Raw genomic sequence first — 27,786 nt, forward strand, 5'->3', positions numbered from 1 at the left:
TCAATACCATTTAACCAATATTGCATACTTATTCAATCCATTATAATAAATATACTTATGTATTTTATTGTACCACTGCTTATTTATATATGTATGTAACCCTGTATCCTACCACATATTAGCGAATTGAATGCCGCTAATTCCTCTGTACACATTAGAAACTATATCCTGTCAGAAGGTACATTCGCAAGTCATCTCTGAGGTGCACGTTTAGTAAAGTGAACGTTGCATTAGCCTATTAAGACAAGGACCAGAGAACCCGGCCTAGCCGGATGAACACCTATCTCTCTATCCCTTTTATGCTTTTTACACCTTGCATTTTCAAATAGTTGCGAATACTTTACCACACCGACTGACAGTGATCTTGACGAATCATTGAGAATTTATTTATTTCTAAGCCTGAAAACTATCGACATATCGAGTATTAATATTCAGAATATCGATATTAATACTCATTCAAATCCTTACCCTCTCCCTGCATCACTATCTCTCTTCTTTTAATGCAAACTATTATAATCATTATTTCAGTGTTTAAAACGTTAACCCTCGATGTTTGAAGGTACAAATATTAATATTCTTTACGTTACCAACTAACAATAAAATAGAAATCCACCTTACCACTTAGAGATACTTTTACCAACTAATGATAAAATAGAAATCCACTTTACCACTTAGAGACACTTTTACTAACTGATGATAAAATAGCAATTTACTTTACCACTTAGAGATACTTTACTTATAGCCGATAACATACAAACTTCATTTCCGGCCTTGATAGATATCAATACTCCTCTTCAAACCCTTTTCTTTCTTCACCCACATTATTACCAATTTTCTTTCAGTATCATTTAATTATAACTATAATTGATACAAGTTTAACTAATTAACGGGTGAAGGGCAGTCTCACATAGATTAACCTTTCATCTCCGTTCTCTTTCATTAACAAGTAGATCACGACTTAAGGGGATCCTAAATGCACGGGCGAACTCCGATAGGGTCGATAATGAAGATTTTTTAAATATAATTATCGACAAAACTCGACAGATGTCGCAATAAAAAAGTTGTCAATCGACACACACATACATATACAGGGTGTCCCATTTTATATAATTTATAATTATATAAAAATTATATATACACAGGTTGTTACACATACATATACACAATACATGTGTATTTATACAAGGTGTCCCATTTTTACTACCCCTAATATCTCTTTGTTTCAATGCATTTTATAATAAAACAACAAAAGTTGTACGGTTTCAAAGGAACCATAAAATAGTACCATTAGTGTTGACCTTGCACAGTCATAAAGATTACGTGAAAGTCACTATCACATGATAAGTTATAAAGTTTCAACATTGCAATATCGCTTCTGAGATTTTTGCGCACATGCAAACTGCATCTGGGGTAAAATATTTTGTACAGTTATCAGCAAACGAATAGATCGCCTCTGAATAACCAGAACGTACATCCAAAACGTTTCTATATATATATATATATATATATTCTATATATATATATATATTCTATTTATATATATATATATATATGTTCTATATATTTATATATATATATATATATATATATATATGTCAATAGGCTATTTTGGCGACATCAAAAAATCAAACATTTTATGATATACATAAGAGTACATTGACTCCCTGACGTATACATTACTTATAATTTCATGATAAAATGCACTGGTACAAATGTATAAGCAATTAAGTATAGATCGGTTAGTACAGCGACAGTACCAAGTTATGTATAATACATTATATATTTCGGCTATTTTAACGACATCATATTTTCCATAAAACGGTTATTATGACGCCACTCCAAAAATAAATAAAAATATAATAGCTATATCATTCATAGAATATACAAGCAATCAAGATATACAGGGTGAACCATTTAACCAATCCACGCAATGATAAAGGATAAAGGATTGATTAAAATGGTCCACCTTGTATATAGGAGAAGATGCAAATGTGGCCCGTGCTGATATATTGATAGTAAGTATTTGTAGTTTATGTATCAAATATAAAATGTTCAAATCTAAAAAGTTCATAAAAAAAAATAAATCATAACCTTGAAAATATTACTTTTCGCACTTTTTCTTATACCAATATATAAAATCTTTTGAGGTTCGGTTAATTTTTTTATAAACTCTTTAGACTCGACCGTTTTCATATTTGTTACATAAACTAGCCTTAAGCTTTAGTTTAAACTGTCGAAAAAATTTGTATCAATCCCAATTAAAAGTTATATCTTATTGAAACGTGTAATAAATGCTTGAGACTGTAGTTTTCGAATTTTCAAATTAAGATATCTTAAAAACCTGACATGCCACAGTTACATCTACTCCTCTGTATATCTTGATTGCTTGCATATTCGATTAATGATATAGCTATTCAAAAGAAGAATTTCTATATTTGCTTTTGGAGTGTCGTTATAATAACCGTTTTACGGAAAATATGATGTCGTCAAAATAGCCGAAATATATAATGTATTATACATAATTTTGTATTGTCGCTGTACTAACCAATTTAAGTACAAAATTATGTATAATACATTATATTTTGGCAATTTTGACATCATGTTTTCCATAAAACAGTTATTGTAAAGATATTCCAAAAGTAAATAAAAAAATTCTTCTTTTGAATAGCTATGTCATTCATCGAATATGCAAGCAATTAAGTTATATAAAAAAGGTGCACATATAGCCCGTGCTAATATATTGGTAGTTGCTATTTGTAGTTCATGTAACAAGTATGAAAAAAATCGAATCTAAAGAATTTATAAAAAAAGTAAATCATATCATGAAAATATTATTTTTCCACTTTTTCTTATACCAATATAAAAAATCTTTTGAGGTATGGTTAATTTTTTTATAAACTCTACAGATTCGAACTTTTTCATATTTGTTACATAAACTACAGTCTCAAGCTTTATTTTAAGCCGTCGAAGAAATTTGTGTCACATCCCAATTAAAAGTTATACAATATCTTACTAAAAAATGTAAAAAAATGCCCTTTTTCGCATTTTTAAATTATTATATCTCAAAAACTTGACATGCTTCATTCGTACCTTCTCCTCTATATATCTTGATTGCTTGCATATTCGATGAATAATATAGCTATTTAAAAGAAGGATTTCTTTATTTGCTTTTGGAGTGTCGTTATAATAACCGTTTTATGGAAAATATGATGTCGTTAAAATAGCCGAAATATATAATGTATTATACATAACTTGGTACTGTCGCTGTACTAACCAATCTAAGTATAATATTATGTATAATATATGTATATTTCGGCTATTTTGACGACATCACATTTACCATAAAACATTTATTATAAAGACATTCTACAAGTAAATGAAAAAATTCTTTTAAATAGTTATATCATTTACCGAATATGCAAGCAATCAAGATATATAGAAGAGAAGGTGCAAATATAATCCGTGCTGATATATTGGTATTTGTAGTTTATGTAACAAATATGAAAAAGTTTGAATTTATAGAGTTTATAAAAAAATTAAATTTTAAGATAAAAAATATTATTTTTTGCACTTTTTCTTATACTAATATATAGGATCCTCTGTTTTTGAAGTTCGGTTAATTTTTTTATAAAGTCTTTAGATTCGACCGTTTCCATATTTGTTACATTAACTAGCCTTAAGCTTTAGTTTAAGCTGTCGAAGAAATTTGTATCAATCTCAATTAAAAGTTATATCTTATTCAAACGTGTAATAAATGCCCTTTTTCAAATTTTCAAATTAAGATATCACAAAAACCTGACATGCCACAGTTACATCTACTCCTCTGTATATCTTGATTGCTTGCATATTCAATTAATGATATAGCTATTCAAAAGAAGAATTTCTATATGTGCTTTTGGAGTGTCGTTATAATAACCGTTTTATGGAAAATATGATGTCGTCAAAATAGCCGAAATATATAATGTATTATACATAATTTTGTATTGTCGCTGTACTAACCAATCTAAGTACAAAATTATGTATAATACATTATATTTTGGCTATTTTGACATCATGTTTTCCATAAAACGGTTATTGTAAAGATATTCTAAAAGTAAATAAAAAAATTCTTCTTTTGAAAGCTATGTCATTCATCGAATATGCAAGCAATTAAGATATATAAAGAAGGTGCACATGTAGCCCGTGCTGATATATTGGTAGTTGCTATTTATAGTTTATGTAACAAGTATGAAAAAAATCGAATCTAAAGAATTTATAAAAAAGTAAATCATAACATGAAAATATTATTTTTCGCGCTTTTTCTTATACCAATATAAAGAATCTTTTGAGGTATAGTTAATTTTTTTATAAACTCTTTAGATTCGAACTTTTTCATATTTGTTACATAAACTACAGTCTCAAGCTTTATTTTAAGCTGTCGAAGAAATTTGTATCACATCTCAATTAAAAGTTATACAATATCTTACTAAAAAGTGTATAAAAATGCCCTTTTTCGCATTTTTAAATTATTATATCTCAAAAACTTGACGTGCCACAGTTACATCTACTCCTCTGTATATTTTGATTGCTTGCATATTCGATTAATGATATAGCTATTTAAAAGAAGAATTTTTATATGTGTTTTTGGAGTGTCGTTATAATAACCGTTTTATGGAAAATATGATGTCGTTAAAATAGCCGAAATATATAGTATTATACATAACTTGGTACTGTCGCTGTACTAACCGATCTAAGTATAATATTATGTATAATATATGTATATTTCGGCTATTTTGACGACATCACATTTACCATAAAACATTTATTATAAAGACATTCTACAAGTAAATGAAAAAATTCTTTTAAATAGATATATCATTCACCGAATATGCAAGCAATCGATATATAGAAGAGAAGGTGCAAATGTTATCCGTACTGATATATTAGTAGTTGGTATTTGTAGTTTATGTAACAAATGAAAAAGTTTGAATCTAAACAGTTTATAAAAAAATTTAGTTATAAGATAAAAAATATTTTTTTTGCATTTTTTCTTATACTAATATAGAATCTTGTGAGGTACGATTAATTTTTTATAAACTCTTTAGATTCGAACTTTTTCATATTTGTTACATAAACTACAGTCTCAAGCTTTATTTTAAGCTGTCGAAGAAATTTGTATCACATCCCAATTAAAAGTTATATCTTACTAAAAGGTGAAAAAAATGCCCTTTTTTGCATTTTTAAATTATTATATCTCAAAAACCTGACTTGCTACATTCGCACCTTTTCCTCTATATATCTTGATTGCTTGCATATTCGATGAATATGATATAGCTATTTAAAAAAAGAATTTCTTTATTTGCTTTTGGAGTGTCGTTGTAATAACCGTTTTATAAAAAATAGGATGTCGTCAAAATAGCCGAAATATATAATGTATTATACACAACGTGGTACTTTTGCATAGACGCTTAAGCGTAAGCATAAGAATCTTGATTGGTCTATAAACATATGCAAGAGTGTGTGCTCCCACTTAAGAGTGCCGTGTAAACGTACATACTGATTGTCAATTGTCGACGTCGGTCTTGCTGGCCATTTTGAGAAAGTAAAAAAAGCGGGAAGGAACAGAAGGCCATTAGCCATTAGTAATACGTGATACTGGTTCATTTTCCAAAATGTATAGTTTAGTGAAATTTTATGACGGTATACATTATGTATGCAAGTCGAACACAATTAGTGTTAGTAAAGGAATTATCAAAGCCACGTATAGCAATCGACGCAGATACACAGCAAATATTCTAGCAAGAAATGGTAAGTAGCAATATTTTTCATTTTTAACTGTTACGTTATTGTAAAAACTGTTATATTAAAATCATGCCGCTGTTATACAATATCTACATTTGCTACGATATTTATATGTGTGCGTGCGTACGTGTTGCGTGTGTGTGTGTCTAGAGAGAGAGAGAGAGAGAGAGAGAGAGAGAGAGAGAGAGAGAGAGAGAGAGAGAGAGAGAGAGAGAGAGAGAGAGACAGACAGAAAAATTTGAACTAAAACTAATTAATTTTATTTTAACTTGTTCAGATAAGGAATCAGTATTAAAACAAATAGTAGAAAATATAATTGAAGGAAAACCGTATATTATATGCAAAAGAATTAACTTTGAAAACAAAAAAGTAAATAAATTTGGAAATGATGATGCTCAAGTACACTTAGGTGAGTTTCCTTAATATTAGTAAATTGTATGATCGCTATTTTAAGCGTGGTCTACAATAGCAGTAAGTAAGCAGTAAGAGTAAACAGTATGAAATTGGATTGCCCATTTCGTCGGGAGTAATAAAATGAACAAACCTCATTTTGTACTGCTTACTCTTACTGCTTACTGCTATTGTAAACCACGCTTTATAATAAATATATATTAGTGTAGTTTTGCTTCTTACTTTTATATTATAGATAATAATACAAGAATAAGATCTATCGATGAAAATATTTACAACAATGTGACTGCCTCGCAAGAAAAAGGCTGTGAATCTTTTGTAAATGATGCTGAAATGCTAGGTGAGCTTCCTTAATATTGATAAATATTATAATTGCTATTTTATTATAAATACTTGATAATAATGTAGTTTTGCTTTTTACTTTCATATTAGATATTAATACAAAGAAAGGCTCTGTCGATAAAAATACATGCTTCGAAGAGACTGCTACACAAAGAGAAAACTGTGAATCTCTTAAAAATGATGATGCTCAAGTACTATTAAGTGAGTTTCTTTATATTAACAAATTTTATGACAGATATTTTACAATAAACATTTATTAATGTAGTTTTGCTTCTTACTTTTATATTATAGATAATGATACAAGAATAGGATCTATCGATAAAAATATATACAACAATGAGACTGCCTCGCAAGAAAAAGTCTGTGAATCTTTTGTAAATGATGCTGAAATGCTAGGTGAGCTTCCTTAATATTGGTAAATATCATAATTGCTATTTTATCATAAATACTTGATAATAATGTAGTTTTGCTTTTTACTTTCATATTAGATATTAATACAAAGAAAGGCTCTGTCGATAAAAATACATGCTTTGAAGAGACTGCTACACAAAGAGAAAACTGTGAATCTCTTAAAAATGATGATGCTCAAATATCATTAGGTGAGTTTCTTTAATATTAGCAAATTTCATGAATGCTATTTTACAATAAACATATATTAATATAGTTTGCCTCTTACTTTTTTATTATAGCTGATGATACAAGAATAGCATTTATCGATGAAAATATATACAACGGTATGACTGCCTCGCAAGAAAAAGGCTGTGAATCTTTTGTAAATGATGCTGAAATGCTAGGTGAGCTTGCTTAATATTGATAAATATTATAATTGCTATTTTATTATAAATACTTGATAATAATGTAGTTTTGCTTTTTACTTTCATATTAGATATTAATACAAAGAAAGGCTCTGTCGATAAAAATACATGCTTTGAAGAGACTGCTACATAAAGAGAAAACTGTGAATCTCTTAAAAATGATGATGCTCAAGTACTATTAAGTGAGTTTCTTTATATTAACAAATTTTATGACAGCTATTTTACAATAAACATTTATTAATGTAGTTTTGCTTCTTACTTTTATATTATAGATAATGATACAAGAATAGGATCTATCGATAAAAATATATACAACGATGAGACTGCCTCGCAAGAAAAAGTCTGTGAATCTTTTGTAAATGATGCTGAAATGCTAGGTGAGCTTCCTTAATATTGGTAAATATCATAATTGCTATTTTATCATAAATACTTGATAATAATGTAGTTTTGCTTTTTACTCTCACATTATATATTAATACAAAGAAAGGCTCTGTCGATAGGAATACATGCATCAAAGAGATTGCTGCACAAAGAGAAAACTGTGACTCTCTTAAAAATGATGATGCTCAAATATTAGGTGAGTTTCTTTAATATTAGCAAATTTCATAAGTGCTATTTTATGATAAACATATAATATAGTTTTGCTTCTTACTTTTATATTAGATACTGATATGAAAATAAGATCTATTGATGAAAATATATATAATGATATGAAAATAAGATCTATTGATGAAAATATATATAATGAAAAGGCTGCCTTGCAAGAAAAAGGCTATGAATCTTTAGAGATCAATGACTCGCAAATATTAGGTGAGTTTCCTTAATATTAACTAAAAATTTAAAGTATCCCACATTAATGTTATGTGAAGTGTCGGTTAAATCAGCTGGTTTTTTAATATATTGTAGCTTATAATCTATTGAAAAAAATGTAATAGGCTCAAAGCTAAATAATAGGTACTGATTTATACAATCAGTCAAATATGAAATACTCGGGCTTTGCGAACTGCTTGCCTGGCTATACTCAATAATTGTTTATTAATTAGCCTTGAGATTATTGCATCTTTTGTTCAACAGATCATAAGCTACATTTGAAAAAAAAACAGCTGGTTTAACTGAAATTCATTTCACATAAGATTAATGCGAAGTACTTTCATAACTATTATTTTAGCATAATTATTTGATAATAATTCAGTTCTGCTTTTATATTAGATATTAATACATTGATAAATGCTATCGATAAAAATGAAAATATTGGTGAGATGCATATCAAAGGCTGTAATTTCCTGGAAAATTCTGGAATTTTAATGACTATAGGTAATTTTTTCAATATTAATCACAATATTTTCACAAAAGTTATTCATAATGGTGTTTGTTACATATATTAATTGCTACATATTACAAAGTACATATTACTAAATAATTGCAATGTTTTATCAATATCATTTTTCTTAATTTTTTTGATAAGCAATAGTTAAAATTCAGAATTATTTTATGTAAAAATAATCGCTACTAAAGAAAAAAAATCATTTAGTTGAAAATAAATATTGTCATTTTTAGTGTATATATAAATACGTTTTCTCTCTCTCTCTTGCTATTCTTTTATGATTTTAGTAATTTTTAATAAAAAATGTAAAGCTAAAAAATATTGTTTTTATTTTCTTTTATGACTATATTTTTAATAAAATGTAAAGCTAAAATATATAAAATATATAAAATTTTAATTTTATTTTTTAATATTTCGGTTAATTCACATCTAGTAATTCGGCATTTATCAATTTCAATATGTATGCACTATTTTAATAATATATGGTAATAATATATATTTTTCTAGCATCTCCTTATGGCAAAACCAAAAGGCAGCGTTGGACAGAAAAAGAAAAAGAAACAGTACTTCAAGCATTTTCCACACATATGAAAAACTTAACGCTACCGTCTTTACGAGAAATTCAAGAAACTAAAAAGAAGTATAGTTGTTTATTTAATCGGACATCGCCGCAAATAAAAACATGGATCCATAATAAACAGAAAGCTCTACGACAATATGAATAATGTCATTCTGGTAATTGCAACTGCTTTGAATTCTTGTTTATTTCATTAGATAATATTTTAAAAAATGTTTTCTTATCATTTAATTAATACTTCAAACATAATACTTCAAATTTATTTTATATTCTTTCAAGATGTCAGTTTTCGACAAAATTTACACCGATAATGAAAGTTATTGAAAGTTGCAAACAATATAATTGTAGCTTTTAATTTTTTATGAATTTTTTGTTTTGTTTATTTTGAAATATTATTTTTGTTTTAGAAGCATAATAGCATGCTACATATAAAACGATAAAATATAAGTATAATATAATACAATAGTTTGAAAAAGAATTTAATTTGCAAATATATATGTATACATATGACCTCTAGTGTATCATAAGACTGCTATTCTATTGTAATTTATTTATTTTTCGTGATACACACACAAGACGGTATTGTGGACATTTTGTTGACTAACTGTACTTTTCTATTATATATACAATATTATTTATTGTATTACAATATGTATATTATATATAATAATTATTATATCACAAATGTATTACAATATGTATATTATATATAATAATTATTATATCACAAATGATATATATACATATATATAGATAATATGTTACATATAAGTAGGTTACATATTTATCTTATTTATAGCTTTTTATTATTACAACATGCTCATTTAGCGAACAGATGAAGATATTTATGTTCCTTGGAGGACTTAGGTTAGTGCGGACTATTTCTAAAAGAAGATAGCCTCAGTACTCTTAATTTTAGACCAATGAGTGCTGGGACTGTCCTTAGTCGAGGACAGAGTCCGCATTGGTCGACGTCCTTGATCGAACTTAGACCAATGGGTGCTGGGACTGTCCTTGATCAAGGACAGAGTCCGCATTAGTCGACGTTCTTGATCGAACTTAGACCAGTGGGTGTTGGGACTGTCCTTATCGAGGACAGAGTCCGCATTGGTCGACGTCTTTGATCGAACTTAGACCAGTGGGTGCTGGGACTGTCCTTGGTCGAGGACAGAGTCCGCATTGGTTGACATCCTTGATCGAACTTAGACCAGTGGGTGCTGGGACTGTCCTTAGTCGAGGACAGAGTCCGCATTGGTCGACGTCCTTGATCGAACTTAGACCAATGGGTGCTGGGACTGTCCTTAGTTGAGGACAGAGTCCGCATTGGTCAACGTCCTTGATTGAACTTAGACCAATGGATGCTGGGACTGTCCTTGATCGAGGACAGAGTCCGCATTAGTCGACGTTCTTGATCGAACTTAGACCAGTGGGTGTTGGGACTGTCCTTATCGAGGACAGAGTCCACATTGGTCGACGTCCTTGATCGAACTTAGACCAGTGGGTGCTGGGACTGTTCTTGGTCGAGGACAGAATCCGCATTGGTTGACATCCTTGATCGAACTTAGACCAGTGGGTGCTGGGACTGTCCTTGGTCGAGAACAGAGTCCGCATTGGTCGACGTCCTTGATCAAACTTAGATCAGTAGGTGCTATCTCCTTTTAAGAATGGAGTCCGCACTAGCTTAAATCTTCCAGAGAATATCTTTTGGTGTCTCCAGATGAGCATGCTTGTAAAATAAAGAGATGATTAAACTATAAGTCTGGAAGATAAACACGTTATAATAAAGTAAAAGATAGTTTAATTACTTAAATATTAATATTATCATACAACTCTGAAATTCAAATCACTTGTCAATACTTAAAGTGTTTATGTTCATTAAATCGCTACTAACATTTTCTTTTATTCTTTTACGAATGCATTTTTCTTTTTACGAAATTTTCGTGATTGAAATCCAGAGATTGTACAAAATTGACTAGTTGTATATAATTATTTTTTATAGAGAATTAGTTATGCAATGGATTTTACAAAAAACAAATTCATGCTAATAATACATAAATGTGCAATTAGCTTATGTTTAATTTTGTTTGCTTAAAATGTATGTTTTTTAAGACTACACTAAGCGCTTTGATTTAACATCTTGGTTTTAAGGCTCCTGTATACTCGTCGCAGCCACGTCAGAGCCACGTGTTGACGTCAGAGGCGAGAAATTTCTTGCGGAATATTTTTAAATAAAAAGATTTCGATAAAACAACACTACAAATCTCTTTGTACACTTGTAAAATATACCGAAGACTAACCTTCTCTCTTGATAGTCAATCAGCACCTGTAAAATAATTGAAACATCAGACTTTGTCATGTAGAATGATTGCACATGTGCAAAGACCAGATGGACTGGATCTGATATTACAGTCATTTTACAGCTGTTGATTGATTATAATGGGAAAAAGCTAGTTTTCGATATATTTTACAAGTGTGCCAAAGACGTTTGTAGTGTTATTTTATTGAAATATCTTTTTATTTAAAAATGTTTCGCAAGAATTTTCATCGTGTTTTTTCGCCTCTGCATGATGTCACGATTCCGACATAATCGGCGAGTATCCAGGAGTCTCAACTTTCAAATTTATATAATATAATATATTAATATATGTGTAATTTTAAGTAATTATAATAATTTTAATAATTTTAATTTTTAAAGTAATTATAAGTATTCAAATTAAATAGGTATTTAAGTAGATAGTTTTACAAAAAATGTACGCAAAGATTATATGTAGACGACACAGATGTATGCTAAGTTTTACTGCAATTTTTTACATCAGTTTTTTCTGCGAATTGTATTTCGAGAATAGCGACCAGTATAGTCGCAGTCTTAACATCTACTGTATTTTTGTTCCATAATTTTTTTTTCATAAATTGTATTTGTATTTCTTATAATCAATATTTGCATTTGTATCAACATACGTATTTTTTCGAATTATGTATTGTGAATAACAGTTAATATTTACATTAAGTGTTTAGAATGTTCTTTAATGCATTTCAGCATTCTTTGATTGCATAACAGCAACTAACCATTTTTGAGATCTAACGAATAAAAAATCTATATTCTAAAAAATTCTCACAATGTTGTTTTTTATTGTTGGTCTAATAAAACTCATTAACATCACACAAATGTACATTATGTACATATTAGAACAGTAATTCTAATATTGTACATTTTTGTGTGTGTGTACATTATGTATATACACAAATGTATAATATTAGAATTACTATACTACAATACTTTCTGTGTTGTTTTTCTCTGTCGATCTTGTTTCAAAGAATATATTTTAAATATTTTAAATATCAGTTTCTATGTGTGACTATGACAATGCTTTACTGTTCTTGTTTACTCTAATTAAAATAGGTATTTTTTAGTTTTTCGTGTGTTTGCATTATAATTTCATAGATTTTCTATAATTTGATAGTAACTTTGTTAAGTGTTTAAAATTTTTTTATAAAGCGTTATTTCAACTTTATTATACATAATATGTACACAATAATCAAATTTTATTCTAATGAGTACTATGTATGTAGCTTTTATTATATTACTATATATAAAATTATATATAAACGAATTATTAGTTTATATATGAAACCATTTACATATTTATAGATTTATAGATATTAACAGTTACATAAACTAACAATATATATATATAAAATTATAAATAAAAATATAGCTAAAATTACATACGTATATATATATATATATATATATTTATCATAAAATTTGATTATTGCACTCGTATTATAAACATAGAAATTGAAATAACGTCTAAAAAATACTTAACAAAATTAGAATGTAAAATTATGGAAAAACTATATAAATGATTATAAATTAATTATTAGTTTATATTTATAAAAATCAGAAATTATCATGATTAAGTTATATACATATACATATATATCTCTGTTTCTCCATTTCGCTTTCTCTTCCCCCCCCCTCTCATTCCATCTCTCTTTCTCTCTCTCTCTTTTATGTACACGCCGGATTATGATAGATTTCATAATAAATTAAGCAGTGTTAATGATAAACAACATGGTAAAGTTTAAATTAATCTGTAGGCAAGTTGCAAATGACAAATATTTTTCGGTGCGGTATATGTCGCGGCGCATTAGAGGCGAGCGAGGAGAGACGCGTCATATGATACCGCGCCGAAAAATATTATCACATTGATTTTTTGGCGATAGGAAAATGACGCAAAAATGATATATATATCTCTTATGTATAATACATATAAAATCTGGTAATACTTTATTTTTAATTATTTATAAAATTACATTAATATTGGACAGTGTATTTATACATATAACTTTCTGGAGAAATAAATCTGTATCGCTATGATATTTGTAATAATTATATATATATATATATATATATATAAAATATATTTAAAGATTTACGTTATTAATTATTACAAATATAATTATCTTAGTGATACAAATTCATTTTTCTAGGAAGTCATATACACAGTTATGCACATATTTAAATACACAGTCCAATTTAATCGTAAGATTGATTAATTGACTAAAGAAGTATTATAAGATTTTTATCTTTTGATACAGATCGATATATTCATATGATACATATAATATAATTTACTGCATAAATATAATACAATATACTGCATAAATATAATACAATATATACATAAATATAATATACTGTATTTAAGTATGACGTGATAAAGCAGTGTCTTTCTAACACATTCATTGAATGTACAAATTTCTTAATTAATATTCTAACGCGTCATTGTGTTTTTTTAAAATACGAAACAAAAAAGTATTTGTTTAATGTCGTCAAAATAAGAGTCAATTTAAACCAGTTTAAGTCATTTAGTTATTTTTTATAAAAAAATCAATCATATTTTATCATATTTTATCATATGTCGAATATTTTAGTTTCTTATTTGACATATTTTTTTATTGTCGTCAAAATCGCCAAAAAATAAATATAGTGTCGTCAAAGTATACAATGTCATCAAATTAGTCAATCCTCTGTTTCGGGTTAGTTTGACGACGTCGCCAAAGTATACGATTTATTGATAAAATTGTGACGACCGTCGTCAAAATAGCCAGAAGTCGTCAAAGTGTCCAATCTGTACCGAAAATCGTCGTCAAAATATACGATTGACATATATATAGAAATATATATATATATATATATATATATACAGGGTGTCCCATAATTCGCGAATCACCTTTTATGGGGAGATAGAGCGTGTTAAACTGAATAGAAAATTCATGTATTATTTTGCAATATTCGCAATAATTATTGAGTTATTTATTAAAATATCTAAACAAATAAGCAGGTAGAAAGCATTATTTGATCGAAAGGCGGCGTTATGCAGCGAGCGGCGACCAATGTAGTGGCGCCGAAAAGTAAGATGATACTTTTGATACTATGCGGCATATAACAAATAAGTCATCCGACATGCACACCGAGTCCGGCCTACCGCTTTCTACCCGCTCATTCGTTTAGATATTTTAGTTAATAACTCAATAATTATTGCGAATATCGCAAAATGATACAGGACTTTTCTATTCAGTTTAACACGCTCTATCTGCCCATTCCCGGTGGTTCGCGAATTATGGGACACCCTGTATATGAATGTATGTATGTATGTATGTATGTATGTGCATATATACGCAGGATGTCCTGCAACGTGATATCCACAGTGAAACTTTGTATTCTTGAGATCATTCAAAAAATAAAGATGATTTTAAAATTTGCAAGATTTTTTTTATCTATAAATTTTTTGCGATATTCTAATGATACCCCCTTTATTCTTATATATATATATATATATATACACACACACACGCGCGCACACACACACACACACACACACACACACACACACACACACACACACACACACACACACACACACACACACACACACACATATATATATATATATACAGGGTATCCCAAAAAGATCGGAACACTGAAAAATCTCGAAAAGTATACGTTTTACAGAAAAAAGTTTTAGACAATAGTTATAAAAAATCTATTCATTGATCAGTTTGACCTTGAACAGTGTTACCAAGGTCAGAATAAGGTTACCTTAAATTTCTTAGATAGAATCCTATATTTTTTATTACATATTCTTGTAGCTTATCTCGAGGGCTTTCCAAAACACTATAATAAAATTATTTTTCATAAAGTGCTCTTTGAGTTATAAAGGTTAGAAGCTAACAATTTTTTGACATAAAATATATCTTTATTTATTTGTGGATAACGGCGATGAATGTAATTTTTTTCTTTAGCCTTCAATGTTTCGTATGTACAGCCAGATAGATTGTCGTACACTCGAAGCTTGGTGCCGTCAAAAGAAATACATCGCCAGTGATTATTGCAATTTTCTCCAATAATTTGTAAGCTTTTGTCGTTACAACTTGCTTCAATTATATGAGGATATAAAATATCTTTTTTCAATAACTAGAACGCACATGCAAATCGTTCTGGGAGAAGATATTTTTAAAGCAACTAACAGACGAATAAATCGTCTCTGATGTAAAATATCTTTTTTTAATAACCAGAACGCACATGCAAATCGTTCTGGGAGAAGATATTTTTAAAGCAACTAACAGAAGAATAAATCGTCTCTGATGTAAAATATCTTTTTTTAATAACCAGAACGCACATGCAAATCGTTCTGGGAGAAGATATTTTTAAAGCAACTAGCAAACGAATGGATCATCTTTGGCATGAAATATCTTTTTTTGTTACTACTGCAACTTTATAACTATTATTATTACTATTGTACTATTGTAACTACTATTTATTATTACTATAATATTTCTACTACTAACAACTATTTAAAATAAGCAAGACACTGCTTTATTTTTCAGAAATTGTTACTTTTAGAAAATATGTATATATATATTATGTAAAAAAAATTTATAACAATTGAACCCCATAAATATTGAATAAGAATGAAGGAGGTGTCATTAGAATATCGCAAAAATTTTATAGATGGAGAAAATCTTGCAAATTTTAGAATCATCTTTATTTTTCGAATTATCTCAAGAATACAAAGTTTCACTGTGGATATCACGTTGCAGGACATCCTGCGTATATATACACATACATACATACATTCATATATATATATATATATATATATATATATATACATATATATATATATACATATATATATATATATACATATATATATATATATACAGGGTGTCCCATAATTCGCGAACCACCGCGAATGGGCAGATAGAGCGTGTTGAACTGAATAGAAAAGTCCTGTATCATTTTGCGATATTCGCAATAATTATTAAGTTATTTATTAAAATATCTAAACGAATAAGCAGGTAGAAAGCATTATTTGATCGAGAGGCGGCGTCATGCAGCAAGCGGCGACCAATGTAGTGGCGCCGAAAAGTAAGATGATACTTTTGATACTAAGCGGCATATAACAAATAAGTCATCCGACATGCACACCGAGTCCGGCCTACCGCTTTCTACCCGCTCATTCGTTTAGATATTTAGTTAATAACTCAATAATTATTGCGAATATCGCAAAATGATACAGGACTTTTCTATTCAGTTTAACACGCTCTATCTGCCCATGAAAAGTGATTCGCGAATTATGGGACGCCCTGTATATATATATATGTATATATATATTTTGAAATTGGAAATTGCGTATATTAGATAATAAATATGATATATTTAATTTATAAAATATTTATAAATATTACAACGTAATCTAATTCGCAGTAATAAAATAAACTTTTCTAAAATGTTATTCTTCCATTTTACAAACTTGATATTTATATCGCGTCGATCTTTTTTCTTATGAATAAAATAGAGCAATAACCAATAAATTTTTAACATAAATACATTTTGCACCTGTGAAGACTAAATAAAAATTTCAATTACCTGTGTCTATAGAATAATTATGTAATTCTATAATAGTTTCTAAATGTTATACCATGTAAACCCTTTAGAAAAGGATTTCTATTATCTACACTTATTTAGTTAAATATGACACATAAATTGTAGAGGATTCTCTTCGTTGCAAAGGAACGTTAGACGATCAGGAAAAAAAAAGTTGGTGTATTATGCTCTTTTTGTGTACGGATGTCCATTTGTACTTGTTACTATTTGTTTCATCGTTGTGAATTTTTTTTCCGAGTATATACCTAAAATTTTGGAACCAGGAATTACATTAGGATTTTTCTGAGACACTAATAAACGTACGTTTCAGATAACTTCATTAAAGCTACGCATTTTAAAAGTATGTAACAGTATATGAGATATCATACTTACAGATTTGGAAGCGTTTATATGTGGCTTTTACTGTATCATTACTGTCTGCATTATTAGTAGCATTTTCTTATCCATATTTGCGGCATGGAACATCACACGCTACGAAAAGGATGCATACCTTCGTCTAATAGATTCGGAAAACAGGCAGTATAATGAAAATAAGAAATGGTGAGTAATCTTACATTTTTGCATCACTCTGTGATAAACTTTTATTCTATGTTAGTGAAATTTCTGTAGAAATATTTTTGTAAACATCTCTGCCGACAACATCACATACTCGCTTAATTCGCATTCCAGATGAAAGAAAGATATGATTTTTGAAAGCAATACATTTTAACAGTGCTCATTTATGTTTTTTTTATTATCTTATTTTTTTTCTATTGTGTAATAACATAATCTATAAGAAAAGAAAACATTTATATATGTAATTTGCATTGATTCTTTTCGAAAAGCGGTCTGTAATTCTCGAAATGTCATACAGAGTGAAAATAAACGAATATATACCTATTTATTACATAAAAAAATAACATTTTTAAAGTCTTTCTTTAAATAACTTTTTCTGATTTCCCTTTTTTGAAGAATTGTAATTGGTTCTATCATTTTTCATTTTATAAATTTGATAGATCGAATTTGTTATTTTTATAGAATGATAACTAAATATTAATATTTATTTGCAGGTTAAATCTATATATGAAGTTATTTATCGTGTTATTTATCCTTATGGGTATACATTTGTCTACGTTTATGATTACATGGTTCTTAATTACAATGTATGTACAAGATCATTCTGCTGTTAATTATGTTACTCAGTTGTTAAATGTAGCACAGTGTTTCTTCACCTTTATCTTATTTGTATGGAAGAAGAAAATCAAGTTAATGTTACTGAAACGATTCGGATTCAGGACGAATGCATCGACTTGAATACCACATTTGAGAAATCTATGCAGAAAAAGTCGAACTCTTGCAAAAAAAAACTGTGTAATGGTTTAAAATTAGTAAACATTTTTCTTCAAAAAATAATCATTTATTAAAGCTATACAATATATTGTGCTATATTATTATAAAGAAAATATTTGATTTAAATAAAAACATATTATATATTTATAAATATATGTATGTATGTAAAGGGAAATTAAATTTGTTTCAACTGATGACATAATCCATACAAATAAATTACGAATATTCCCAAGCGCGATTGTGTTAAATATATTTATTGTTTAAAAATTGTATTTTTTTGTAATGAGATTTAGTGTGAATGAGCCATGTCTAAAGCGCGTTTACACACACACATACACATTTGATGCTAAGATAATTTAATATAATATTATGCACTTGAGAATAAATTTTCAAATTTGTATATAAATAATATTTCTACATTATAAAATGCAGAATATTTAATAGTAAATATGTATAAAGATATATTTGATATTTAAGAAACAATTATAAATTTAAGATGTAAGTTTAAAATGTAATATGATGTGCACATAAAATAATAAATTAAGGAAAATCGTTTTGTTTCACATTTTTATTATAATTTAAATTTCTCATGTTTGTGAACAAAGAAGGGCTGTAAGAGCTATATTAAACAAATTGCAGTTGTCAGATAATCTTAATAAAATTCATTTAAAACGAGAAAATAAATACATAAGAAATAAACATTTATGTGTAGATGATATTAATAAAATGTATTTTAAAATGAGAAAATAAATATATAAGAAATAAAACAATTATGCAAACGTTTCGGCTGACATTTCAAGCCTTCTTCAGCGCAATACAAATATTTTAATTATAAATTAGAACGTGATATTAAACATTAAAGACGGTAGTTAACATAGTCAAGATAATAAATATGTGAAGTCAGTTATTGTCTCAATACATATGTTGTTGAACAAGTCATCGTGTATGACAACCATCGTTTCCGATACATACTTTGTTCGAGAGAACGCACCATGCAATCACCCATGAGAATAGACTTCCTGATTTATTGGTCAAGGGAGATATCTTGATTGAATCCTCCTTGATTGAATGAATTTTATTAAGATTATCTGACAACTGCAATTTGTTTAATATAGCTCTTACAGCCCTTCTTTGTTCACAAACATTAAGTTTAATAAAGCTAATTACTATTTTTATTAAATTTCTCATGTACGATTACTATTTCCCATTACATGAAGTGAAGATTATAAAAACATATTTAATTTTCAAAAAATTTAAATTTCAAAAATATATAAATATGTTGGCCGAACGCGATATCGTTGCGTCGATTATAGCAAAAAGCATTTTTTTTTTGCTTCAATTGAATAATTGTGAACAAGGCACGAATTTGCTGGTACATTGTCAAGAATTCTTAGGGATTTTATCTCAATTGATGGCTTACACATAATTATTTAACTGTAGTGCTAAATTGATTTTCGCAATAACCAACATCGCGTTTGGCTATATCAGCCTACATATTTATATTTGTTTTATGTAGATTGTGATATTTATATTTGTTTTATATTCATAGAGAGAAGAGAGAGAGAGAGAGAGAGAACCGAATATAATTCTTAATTATTAATAAATTTCAGGCATTACAGGAAAGCTACCAGAAATATTCTTAATCTCTTCTTTTAGTTTTTCTACATAGTTATCACTTACAAGGGCAACACCAGACATGGTTCTCTCCAATTTGGCTGAATCTGAAATATGTTGTAGTCCTATCTTCACACTAATCCATGGTAATATAATACGACCCAACTGTCAAGCATTCGTAAAAGAGAAAAAAATGTAGCCTCGATAATCTTACGTAAAAACGGGTAAAAAAAGAGAAACCTTTTTTTAGAAAAAGATAAAAAAAGGGCGCGAGTTCAACGATATATAAAAAAGTAACTCTAATATTTATTTCGAAAAAACATGGTAATGTCATGCTAAAAAAATCGTTCATTCCACATAGTGAATTACATATAATAGCAGGATCTTAGTCAATTTTGCACGCTTTTAAACGATGGAATTAGAAGATCATTTCACCTCAAATAAACTACCTTCGAGAAAAGACAGACAAAATATTTCTGAATAATTCACGGTTTGATATAGCGATGATTGTTGCAGTAAAGAATCTTCTTTATCTTCATACAGAATTTTATTCTTAATAAATTAGCCGTTCGCATGATTATTTGTTTGATGTTAAGTTGTTATTAGTAATATATATGTCAGCACTGATAAAGACTGCGAAACGTTTGTATCTTTATACTTTCAAATTGAATGAATGATATTTTGTCTGTCTTTTCTCGAAGGTAGTTTATTTGAGGTGAAATGATCTTCTAATTCCATCGTTTAAAAGCGTGCAAAATTGACTAAGATCCTGCTATTATATGTAATTCACTATGTGGAATGAACGATTTTTTTAGCATGACATTACCATGTTTATTCGAAATAAATATTAGAGTTACTTTTTTAATAAATATTCTTTCTCAACAACATCTGTATAATTTATGCTCGATAATTGGCCTTGTTGAACCTTATAATAATAAATATATTTCACACACAATTACTGGAAAGCGTTTGCAAACATAAGAAAATTCTAGAAAAATTTCCGCAATGATCTCATAAGATGGTCATAATCTCAGAATCTTATTAGTTTGTTGCATAACAGTTAATACTTTAATCATTGTAACACATAACACCGAAAATACACACGCATTCATTATTATATATTATTATTTCGAGTTTATTAATTTTAAATTGTCTTATTTATACTCTAATTTTATATGTTTGTAACACAATTACATTCAAAATTATATCTTCTATGCGCACAACGTGAATCTGGACAGTCAATCAGCATCATAGAAAAGCGATAATGACATGCTTTTTTAGAAGGCGGATTCGCTAATGGATTGATGAAACTAACATTAGAAGTTTCAGAATACGTTTTTGTTTTCTTTATATGTGTAAGAGTTACAGGTGTATAATTTTATAATAGTAGACAGACTGTGTGTGTGTATGCGCGCGCGCGCGTGTGTGTGTGAGTGTGTATGTGTGTGTGCGTGTTTCCTCGCAAAGTTATCTACGACTGATGATACTCGATAGTTTCATTGCCTTTCCCATACAGGCACGTGTATTACTTATGCAATAATTCTCTTTATTCAAGAAAGAAACGCCAAATATAGTGTTACATTATGTTTTACTAAATATAGCGACATAATTAAAAATTAACCGCAAAATTGTCAACATTTACAGGGTAAGATTAAAATCAGATCAATATTTCTAAATTTTCTAGAGAAAGACAAAATGGAAAAGATAATTTGATTCTGTTATAAGTGTACATTACGCACTTAACACATACTTTTCATTTAATTAATACAAAAGCTAAAGTAGGCACAAAATTAACATAGATTTTTTTAATAATTGAAAATTAAAATTTATATGAGAAGTAGTATACTAACAGGTTTGACAGATTTAATTATCTAATTCCTTTGGTGTATCCTTTTTAGAAATAATGTTTGTACAAAATTTCGCGGTTCTGTGTTGTGAGCTTTTTCTCCTCATCATTTCGTCATCGAAATCTCAGCGAAATTACACCAACGACGAAGATGAAGGTCATAATTTGACAGTACGATACGAGATATATGCGGATTCTACAACAATTTATAGCGACGAGATAAAACCACTGCGATATGATTTGTATGAAAGGTTTACCGACGATACGCAATATAACGAAATGGAATATGAATTTAGCACTATTTCCACGAATATCGATCGCGAAGATGTTGATTCGATACTACATAAATTAAGAAGGCGTTCTGCTCACAATCAAGAGAATGATGACAAAATATTGAAACACTCTCACAACAATTCGACAAATGTCAATCATAAAGAAAACTCTACGTCACAGAAAGTTTATGAAAACCTGCTTGAAATGAATGATTCCATGTCGAATAAAGTCTTTGAAAGTATAGTAATGAAAGTAACATCGTCCCATACAAAACTTGTTATAATATAACTTGCATTCAGTTCTGCTGTCCTCTTGGTAGTATTATGAGATGGAATGACTCTAAATGTATTCCAAAAGAAATGAAATATGTTTTTCCGAATGTGTACGAATACACAAACGATTTAACGCAGAACGCGAAAGTAAGCAAGTAAACGAATTCTTTCACTTAGCCATCTACGATCCGTGCTTAAAAACGCAACGTTACATAGTACGCGATCGTCCGTACAATTATAAAATTTTAGCCAATGGTTCTATTTATTTATCTTCTTATAAAATATTATTTAAATCGAAATCATACTGCCTTACCGTCTTCTTGGAAAGGGGGAATAGGTTTGAAGTGACTTTCTGTTTGGAAACTCATAATGAAATTTTTAGGAACAAATTGGATTACACACCTGAGTATAGTTGGATAACTCATACAATAAAAATATATTCTAGCTTGACTTTAGTGTGTATATTATTTTTGGTGGCAGTATTTCTAGTGTATTCCAGAACTCCGAAATGAACACGGCTTCATGTTGCGCAATTACAGTGCAGTTACATCCATTCCATTGATGATTGATATTGTGAGAGTTTTAAATGTCAAAGAAGATATGTCATATCCCATCTGTATTACAATTGGTACAGTATATGTAACAATAAATTACATAAATACATAAAATCAGTGCACAATATATTTGTCAAGCATAACCTATATCCGCATCTTAGTATATCTTCTTCATTATTAGAATATATATATATATATATGTATATATATATATATATATATATATAACACTTGTTAAAATATAACTATCAATAATAAAATAAACTAAAATTTAATGCATTTAAATTATAATTGATCTGAGTTTACCTTAACATATACGTATCCCTACAGTAAAATCTCTGTGATACCAGGAAGTTTGCCGAAAATCGCGATCCCATTGTTGCCGCTTTATTCCGATCGTGATTGGTCGTGGCGACGCGATCGATCTCGCGACGCAAGTTGACGTGAAGTGCGCGACGATGAGCGATGCAATGTTCGTTTGACAGCTTGCAATTTTGAATTAAAAATAATTAACTAAAACTATAATTATTATATAATCTTAACTACAAATAAGATATTATATAATCTTAACTACAAATAAGAACGTAAAAACAATGTAGAAAATGATAATCTTTTAGTATTTAAAAGAATATTTAAAATATTGACATTTTTTTATAATTTTATAATAATTCATAATAATTTTATGACTTTAGCATAATTTAATCAATAATTTTAGCAATAATTTATAACTTAAAATTTGAATCAGTATAGATATTTTAATTTTATACTGTGCGTGCGTGCGTGCGAGTGTGCGTGTGTACGTACATGTGTATGTGCATGTGTGTGCATGTGTGTGCATGTGTGTGTATGTCTGTGTATATGTGTTTGTGTGTGTTTGTGTGCGCGTGCGTAAGTACGCGCGTGTGATAAATAATTATTTAATTAAAAATTAATTATATATTTTTTGGAATTTTTTTATCAAAGATTTGTAGCATTTTATCAATAAATACATCATATTTTACACACATAATTATTCACATTTATTTACTATTTATTTAATTTGATTATACGTAATTACAACTAAAATAACTAAGTAGAATTATTATATATATAATTTTAACTACAATTTAGAATGTAAAATACAAAAAATACGTCTTTTAAATATTACCAATATTGATAGTTTTTATAATTTTATATTTATAGTAAAATTATAATTTTAGCAATAACTTATAATTTTAAATTTTTATTAATTTATATATTTTAATTTTATTTAATTAAACATTTCTTTATTTTAATAAAATAATTTTTTTTATTATAGCGAAATAACATATTATGTCATTATTCAAGTAAAGAAAGAAATTATATTTTATGACTGACGATGACGTAATGATTTCCTTAGATGTTTGTTCGTTGTTTACAAATATTCCAAAAGATTTAGTTTTGTAACGGCGTAGCCGTTACTAACGCCTCGCGGGCCGATCACCCGCCCGCCACTTGAGGCTATGGCGCCTAAGGCGCCCCTAAGCACAAAATCATAACTGATACACGGGTCACCCTACCCCAGGGGCGCCCCACTACAACCCCCAGAGGCGCCCCACTACGACGCCGGCATTACCCCCACCACAGCCTCGATGTGGAGTGGGGGAACCGCCGGCAGGGTATATAAGCCGGCTCGACGGATGAGCCGGCACCAGTCCTGCTCCAGACCTCCTAGCCAGGCAACGGGCTTCTTGTTGTTACGCCGGGTTTCCCGGTTTCTGGCCTCCTACCTTTAGTATCGGGCAACGGGTTTCTCGTTGTTACGCCGGGTTTCCCGGTTTCCGGTCTCTTCCTGTTACACGCCGGGCAACGGGTTTCTCGTTGTTACGCCGGGTTTCCCGGTTTCCGGTCTCTTCCTGCTACACGCCGGGCAACGGGTTTCTCGTTGTTACGCCGGGTTTCCCGGTTTCCGGTCTCTTCCTGCTACACGCCGGGCAACGGGTTTCTCGTTGTTACGCCGGGTTTCCCGGTTTCCGGTCTCTTCCTGCTACACGCCGGGCAACGGGTTTCTCGTTGTTACGCCGGGTTTCCCGGTTTCCGGTCTCTTCCTGCTAGACTCCGGGTGACGGGTTTCTCGTCATTACGCCGGGTTTCCCGGTTTCCGGTTTCTTCCTGCCATAGGCTATACGCCACCGTACACCGTATCTCTAAGTTATACCGGGTAATTTGTAAATCTTTTCCGGACATCGCTACAGGCTATACGCCTCCTTATTTTGTTTATACCGAGTAGTCAATAAGTTTCTCTATTTAGGGCTTTATGCCAACAAACATTTCGTTTATACCGAGTAGTCAGTAAGTTTCTCTATTTAGGCTTTATGCCAACAATCATTTTGTTTACTTGTTTCTTTTTGAATAAACCAAAGTATTGTTAATAAGGAATAAGCGAGTCTGAATCTCCCCCTTCCTCCCGAATCCTGGAACCGGCGAGCCGATCCGCGGCGTCGGGAAAGGTGAACCGTTACAGTTTTTTCTGCAATTGAGGGTCGTTGGAGTGACATAAGTCTAAAAACTAAATTTAATTTGCAACAGTTCCTATACGCTGTTGATGTAATACTTACTTCAACGAGTTTTCAATTTAACGAGCAGTATTATGAACAAATTTATGGAAGCCCTATGGGATCCCCTCTATCACCGATACTAGCTGACTTAGTAATGGATGACTTGGAAACAAATTGTTTAAATTCTTTAAGTTTTAAAGTTCAGACTTTTTATAGATATGTGGACGACATTTTTGTTATTTTACCTAACTCTAAAATAAATGAAATTTTAAGTACATTTAATAATTATCATGAACGTTTAAAATTCACACATGAAATAGAGACCAATTCTTCTATTAATTTTTTAAATTCTACAGTTATCCGCAATGGGAATAAATTGACAACTAATTGGTTTAGGAAACCTACATGTTCTGGCAGATACATCAATTTTCTTTCGAGTCATCCTATTAAGTACAAAATTAATACGATTTACAATTTAGTAGACCATGCAATTTTACTTTCTAACGAACAATTTCATAATACGAATATTGAGATTGTAAAGAACATTTTAATTAATAATTGTTTTCCGGATCATATTATTAATAAGTATGTAAATAAAAGAATTAATGTACTGAAGAACAACAGGAATGGTAACGGTCACAATGCGGATAATAACGACAGTTTGAGTAACGATTTAGATAATAACGTTAATGTGAATTCGGCTCAAGATAAGAATTATGTAATTCCACTCCCATACGTTAAAGACGTTAGCGACAGTATTAAAAGGTCACTTAATAGTGCTAACATAAATGTCGTTTATAGTTTGCCAAAAAAGTTGAATAGGCTGATAAAACGAGGTAAAGATTTAATAACTAATGATATTAAAACGAATGTAGTTTACAAGATTAACTGTGAAAATTGTAATGCATCATACATTGGACAAACAAAAAGACATTTATGCACTAGAGTGAAGGAACATGCCAGCAATATTAAATTACATGAGTCTAATCATTCGGTTTTGAGCAAACACAGATGTGATTTTGGGCATAACTTTGATTGGAAATCACCGACAATTTTACATAACGAGAAACATGTAAGAAAGAGAGAGATTGCTGAAATGTTCTTCATAAAGAAGCATGGCAATACAGTTAACCTACAGAAAGACACCGAGAATTTGACAAACATTTACGACAAAATAATAAAGATTGTTTAGTGGCGCGTTTCAAGTTTAGTCGTTGACGAAACATCATAACGATGGGACGTGTTCCTCTTTTAATTTTTAACTTTTAACATCATAACGATGGGACGTGTTCCTCTTTTAACGTTTAACTTTCGATTTCAAATAACACCGGTGTGATGTTATGTTAACCTCGGTTTAATTGATGGTATGTTTATAAAATTTATACTTATTTTATTAATTTAACACTTAAATGAGTTTTCGTATGTTAAAAAATATTGTGTAACATTATGTTGTAGAAATTTCACTTGAAAAGGACCACAACCAAATGGTCGAAACGTCGTGAAATAATCAAATAAAATTGCTAGTTACGTCGTAGTCAAGTCGTTTAAGCTTATTTTCACCACTAGCGACAAATATTAATTTTGATTAATATTAATTTTAATTGATCGTATATATATATATATGTATATTATTTGCAAATAAGAACGAGAAAGTAAAACATAGTAATATTAAATATTTAATATAAAATACATATAATAATACGTATAATAATGCTAAATATTTAAAATATAATGTTACTTATTGTAAATATTTAAAGTATTTAAAATATGTTATTTATTACTTTAAATATGTAAAATATTTGTATTTTTAAAATCAAATTGTCTCTTCGTAAAAAAAATAATTTTGTTAAAATTTATGGAATAGGATGATATCCTTTTAAGGTTTGCAAAAATGACATTTTTTCGCCGTCAATTAATTGCACATTTTCCACTGACGAAACTGAAAGATATGGAAGTTTATTTTCAGGTACTTGCATTTTTCCTATTACTTTAATTGGTGAGCCGTAAGTGAAATTATCTTCAAATTCTCCATTACATGTTATTAAAACAGACAGTTTATAATAACCATCTGTAATCGCTCCAATGTAAAAATGATTATTAGATGATTTTTCAAAAATCATTTTTATATGATGTTCCATTTCTGAAAAGAAAATTAAAATATTTTAGATAATAATT

General features: G+C 29.2%; 1 protein-coding gene and 1 long non-coding RNA gene across 7 annotated transcripts; both read left to right on the top strand.

The window, feature by feature from the left end:
- The first annotated feature begins 5,573 nt into the window (after window positions 1-5,573).
- Window positions 5,574-12,257, top strand: LOC114930170 (uncharacterized). Of its 6 annotated transcripts, none has more exons than XM_085482423.1 (13): window positions 5,574-5,787; window positions 6,059-6,190; window positions 6,428-6,532; window positions 6,625-6,735; window positions 6,826-6,930; window positions 7,023-7,133; window positions 7,224-7,328; window positions 7,421-7,531; window positions 7,622-7,745; window positions 7,833-7,926; window positions 8,013-8,159; window positions 8,559-8,663; window positions 9,181-12,257. In XM_085482423.1, the coding sequence occupies exons 1-8, from the start codon at window positions 5,652-5,654 to the stop codon at window positions 7,480-7,482; spliced, it is 867 nt and encodes a 288-aa protein (XP_085338549.1). In that variant the 5' UTR covers window positions 5,574-5,651; the 3' UTR covers window positions 7,483-7,531; window positions 7,622-7,745; window positions 7,833-7,926; window positions 8,013-8,159; window positions 8,559-8,663; window positions 9,181-12,257. The 6 variants fall into 6 exon arrangements, with proteins under 6 accessions (XP_085338549.1, XP_085338552.1, XP_085338550.1 ...); XM_085482426.1 differs by having other exon boundaries at window positions 7,850-7,926; XM_085482424.1 differs by having other exon boundaries at window positions 7,622-7,726.
- A 12,928-nt stretch (window positions 12,258-25,185) lies between these two features.
- LOC146723369 (uncharacterized) lies at window positions 25,186-27,128 on the top strand. Its single transcript, XR_014924619.1, has 2 exons — window positions 25,186-26,975; window positions 27,067-27,128. It is a non-coding gene; the product is annotated as an uncharacterized LOC146723369 (long non-coding RNA).
- Window positions 27,129-27,786: the final 658 nt, after the last annotated feature.

This window comes from Nylanderia fulva, unplaced genomic scaffold (assembly GCF_048542155.1).
Source record: "Nylanderia fulva isolate GAGA-0341 unplaced genomic scaffold, ASM4854215v1 Scaffold201, whole genome shotgun sequence".
In the NCBI taxonomy this organism is placed as follows: domain Eukaryota; kingdom Metazoa; phylum Arthropoda; class Insecta; order Hymenoptera; family Formicidae; genus Nylanderia; species Nylanderia fulva.

Coding starts and splice junctions, on each gene's coding strand:
- LOC114930170 (XM_085482423.1), top strand. CDS start 5,652: ATGTATAGTTTAGTGAAATTTTATGACGGTATACATTATGTATGCAAG. Junction 5,788..6,058: donor AAATATTCTAGCAAGAAATG/GTAAGTAGCAAT, acceptor TAACTTGTTCAG/ATAAGGAATCAGTATTAAAA. Junction 7,134..7,223: donor TGATGCTCAAATATCATTAG/GTGAGTTTCTTT, acceptor TTTTTATTATAG/CTGATGATACAAGAATAGCA.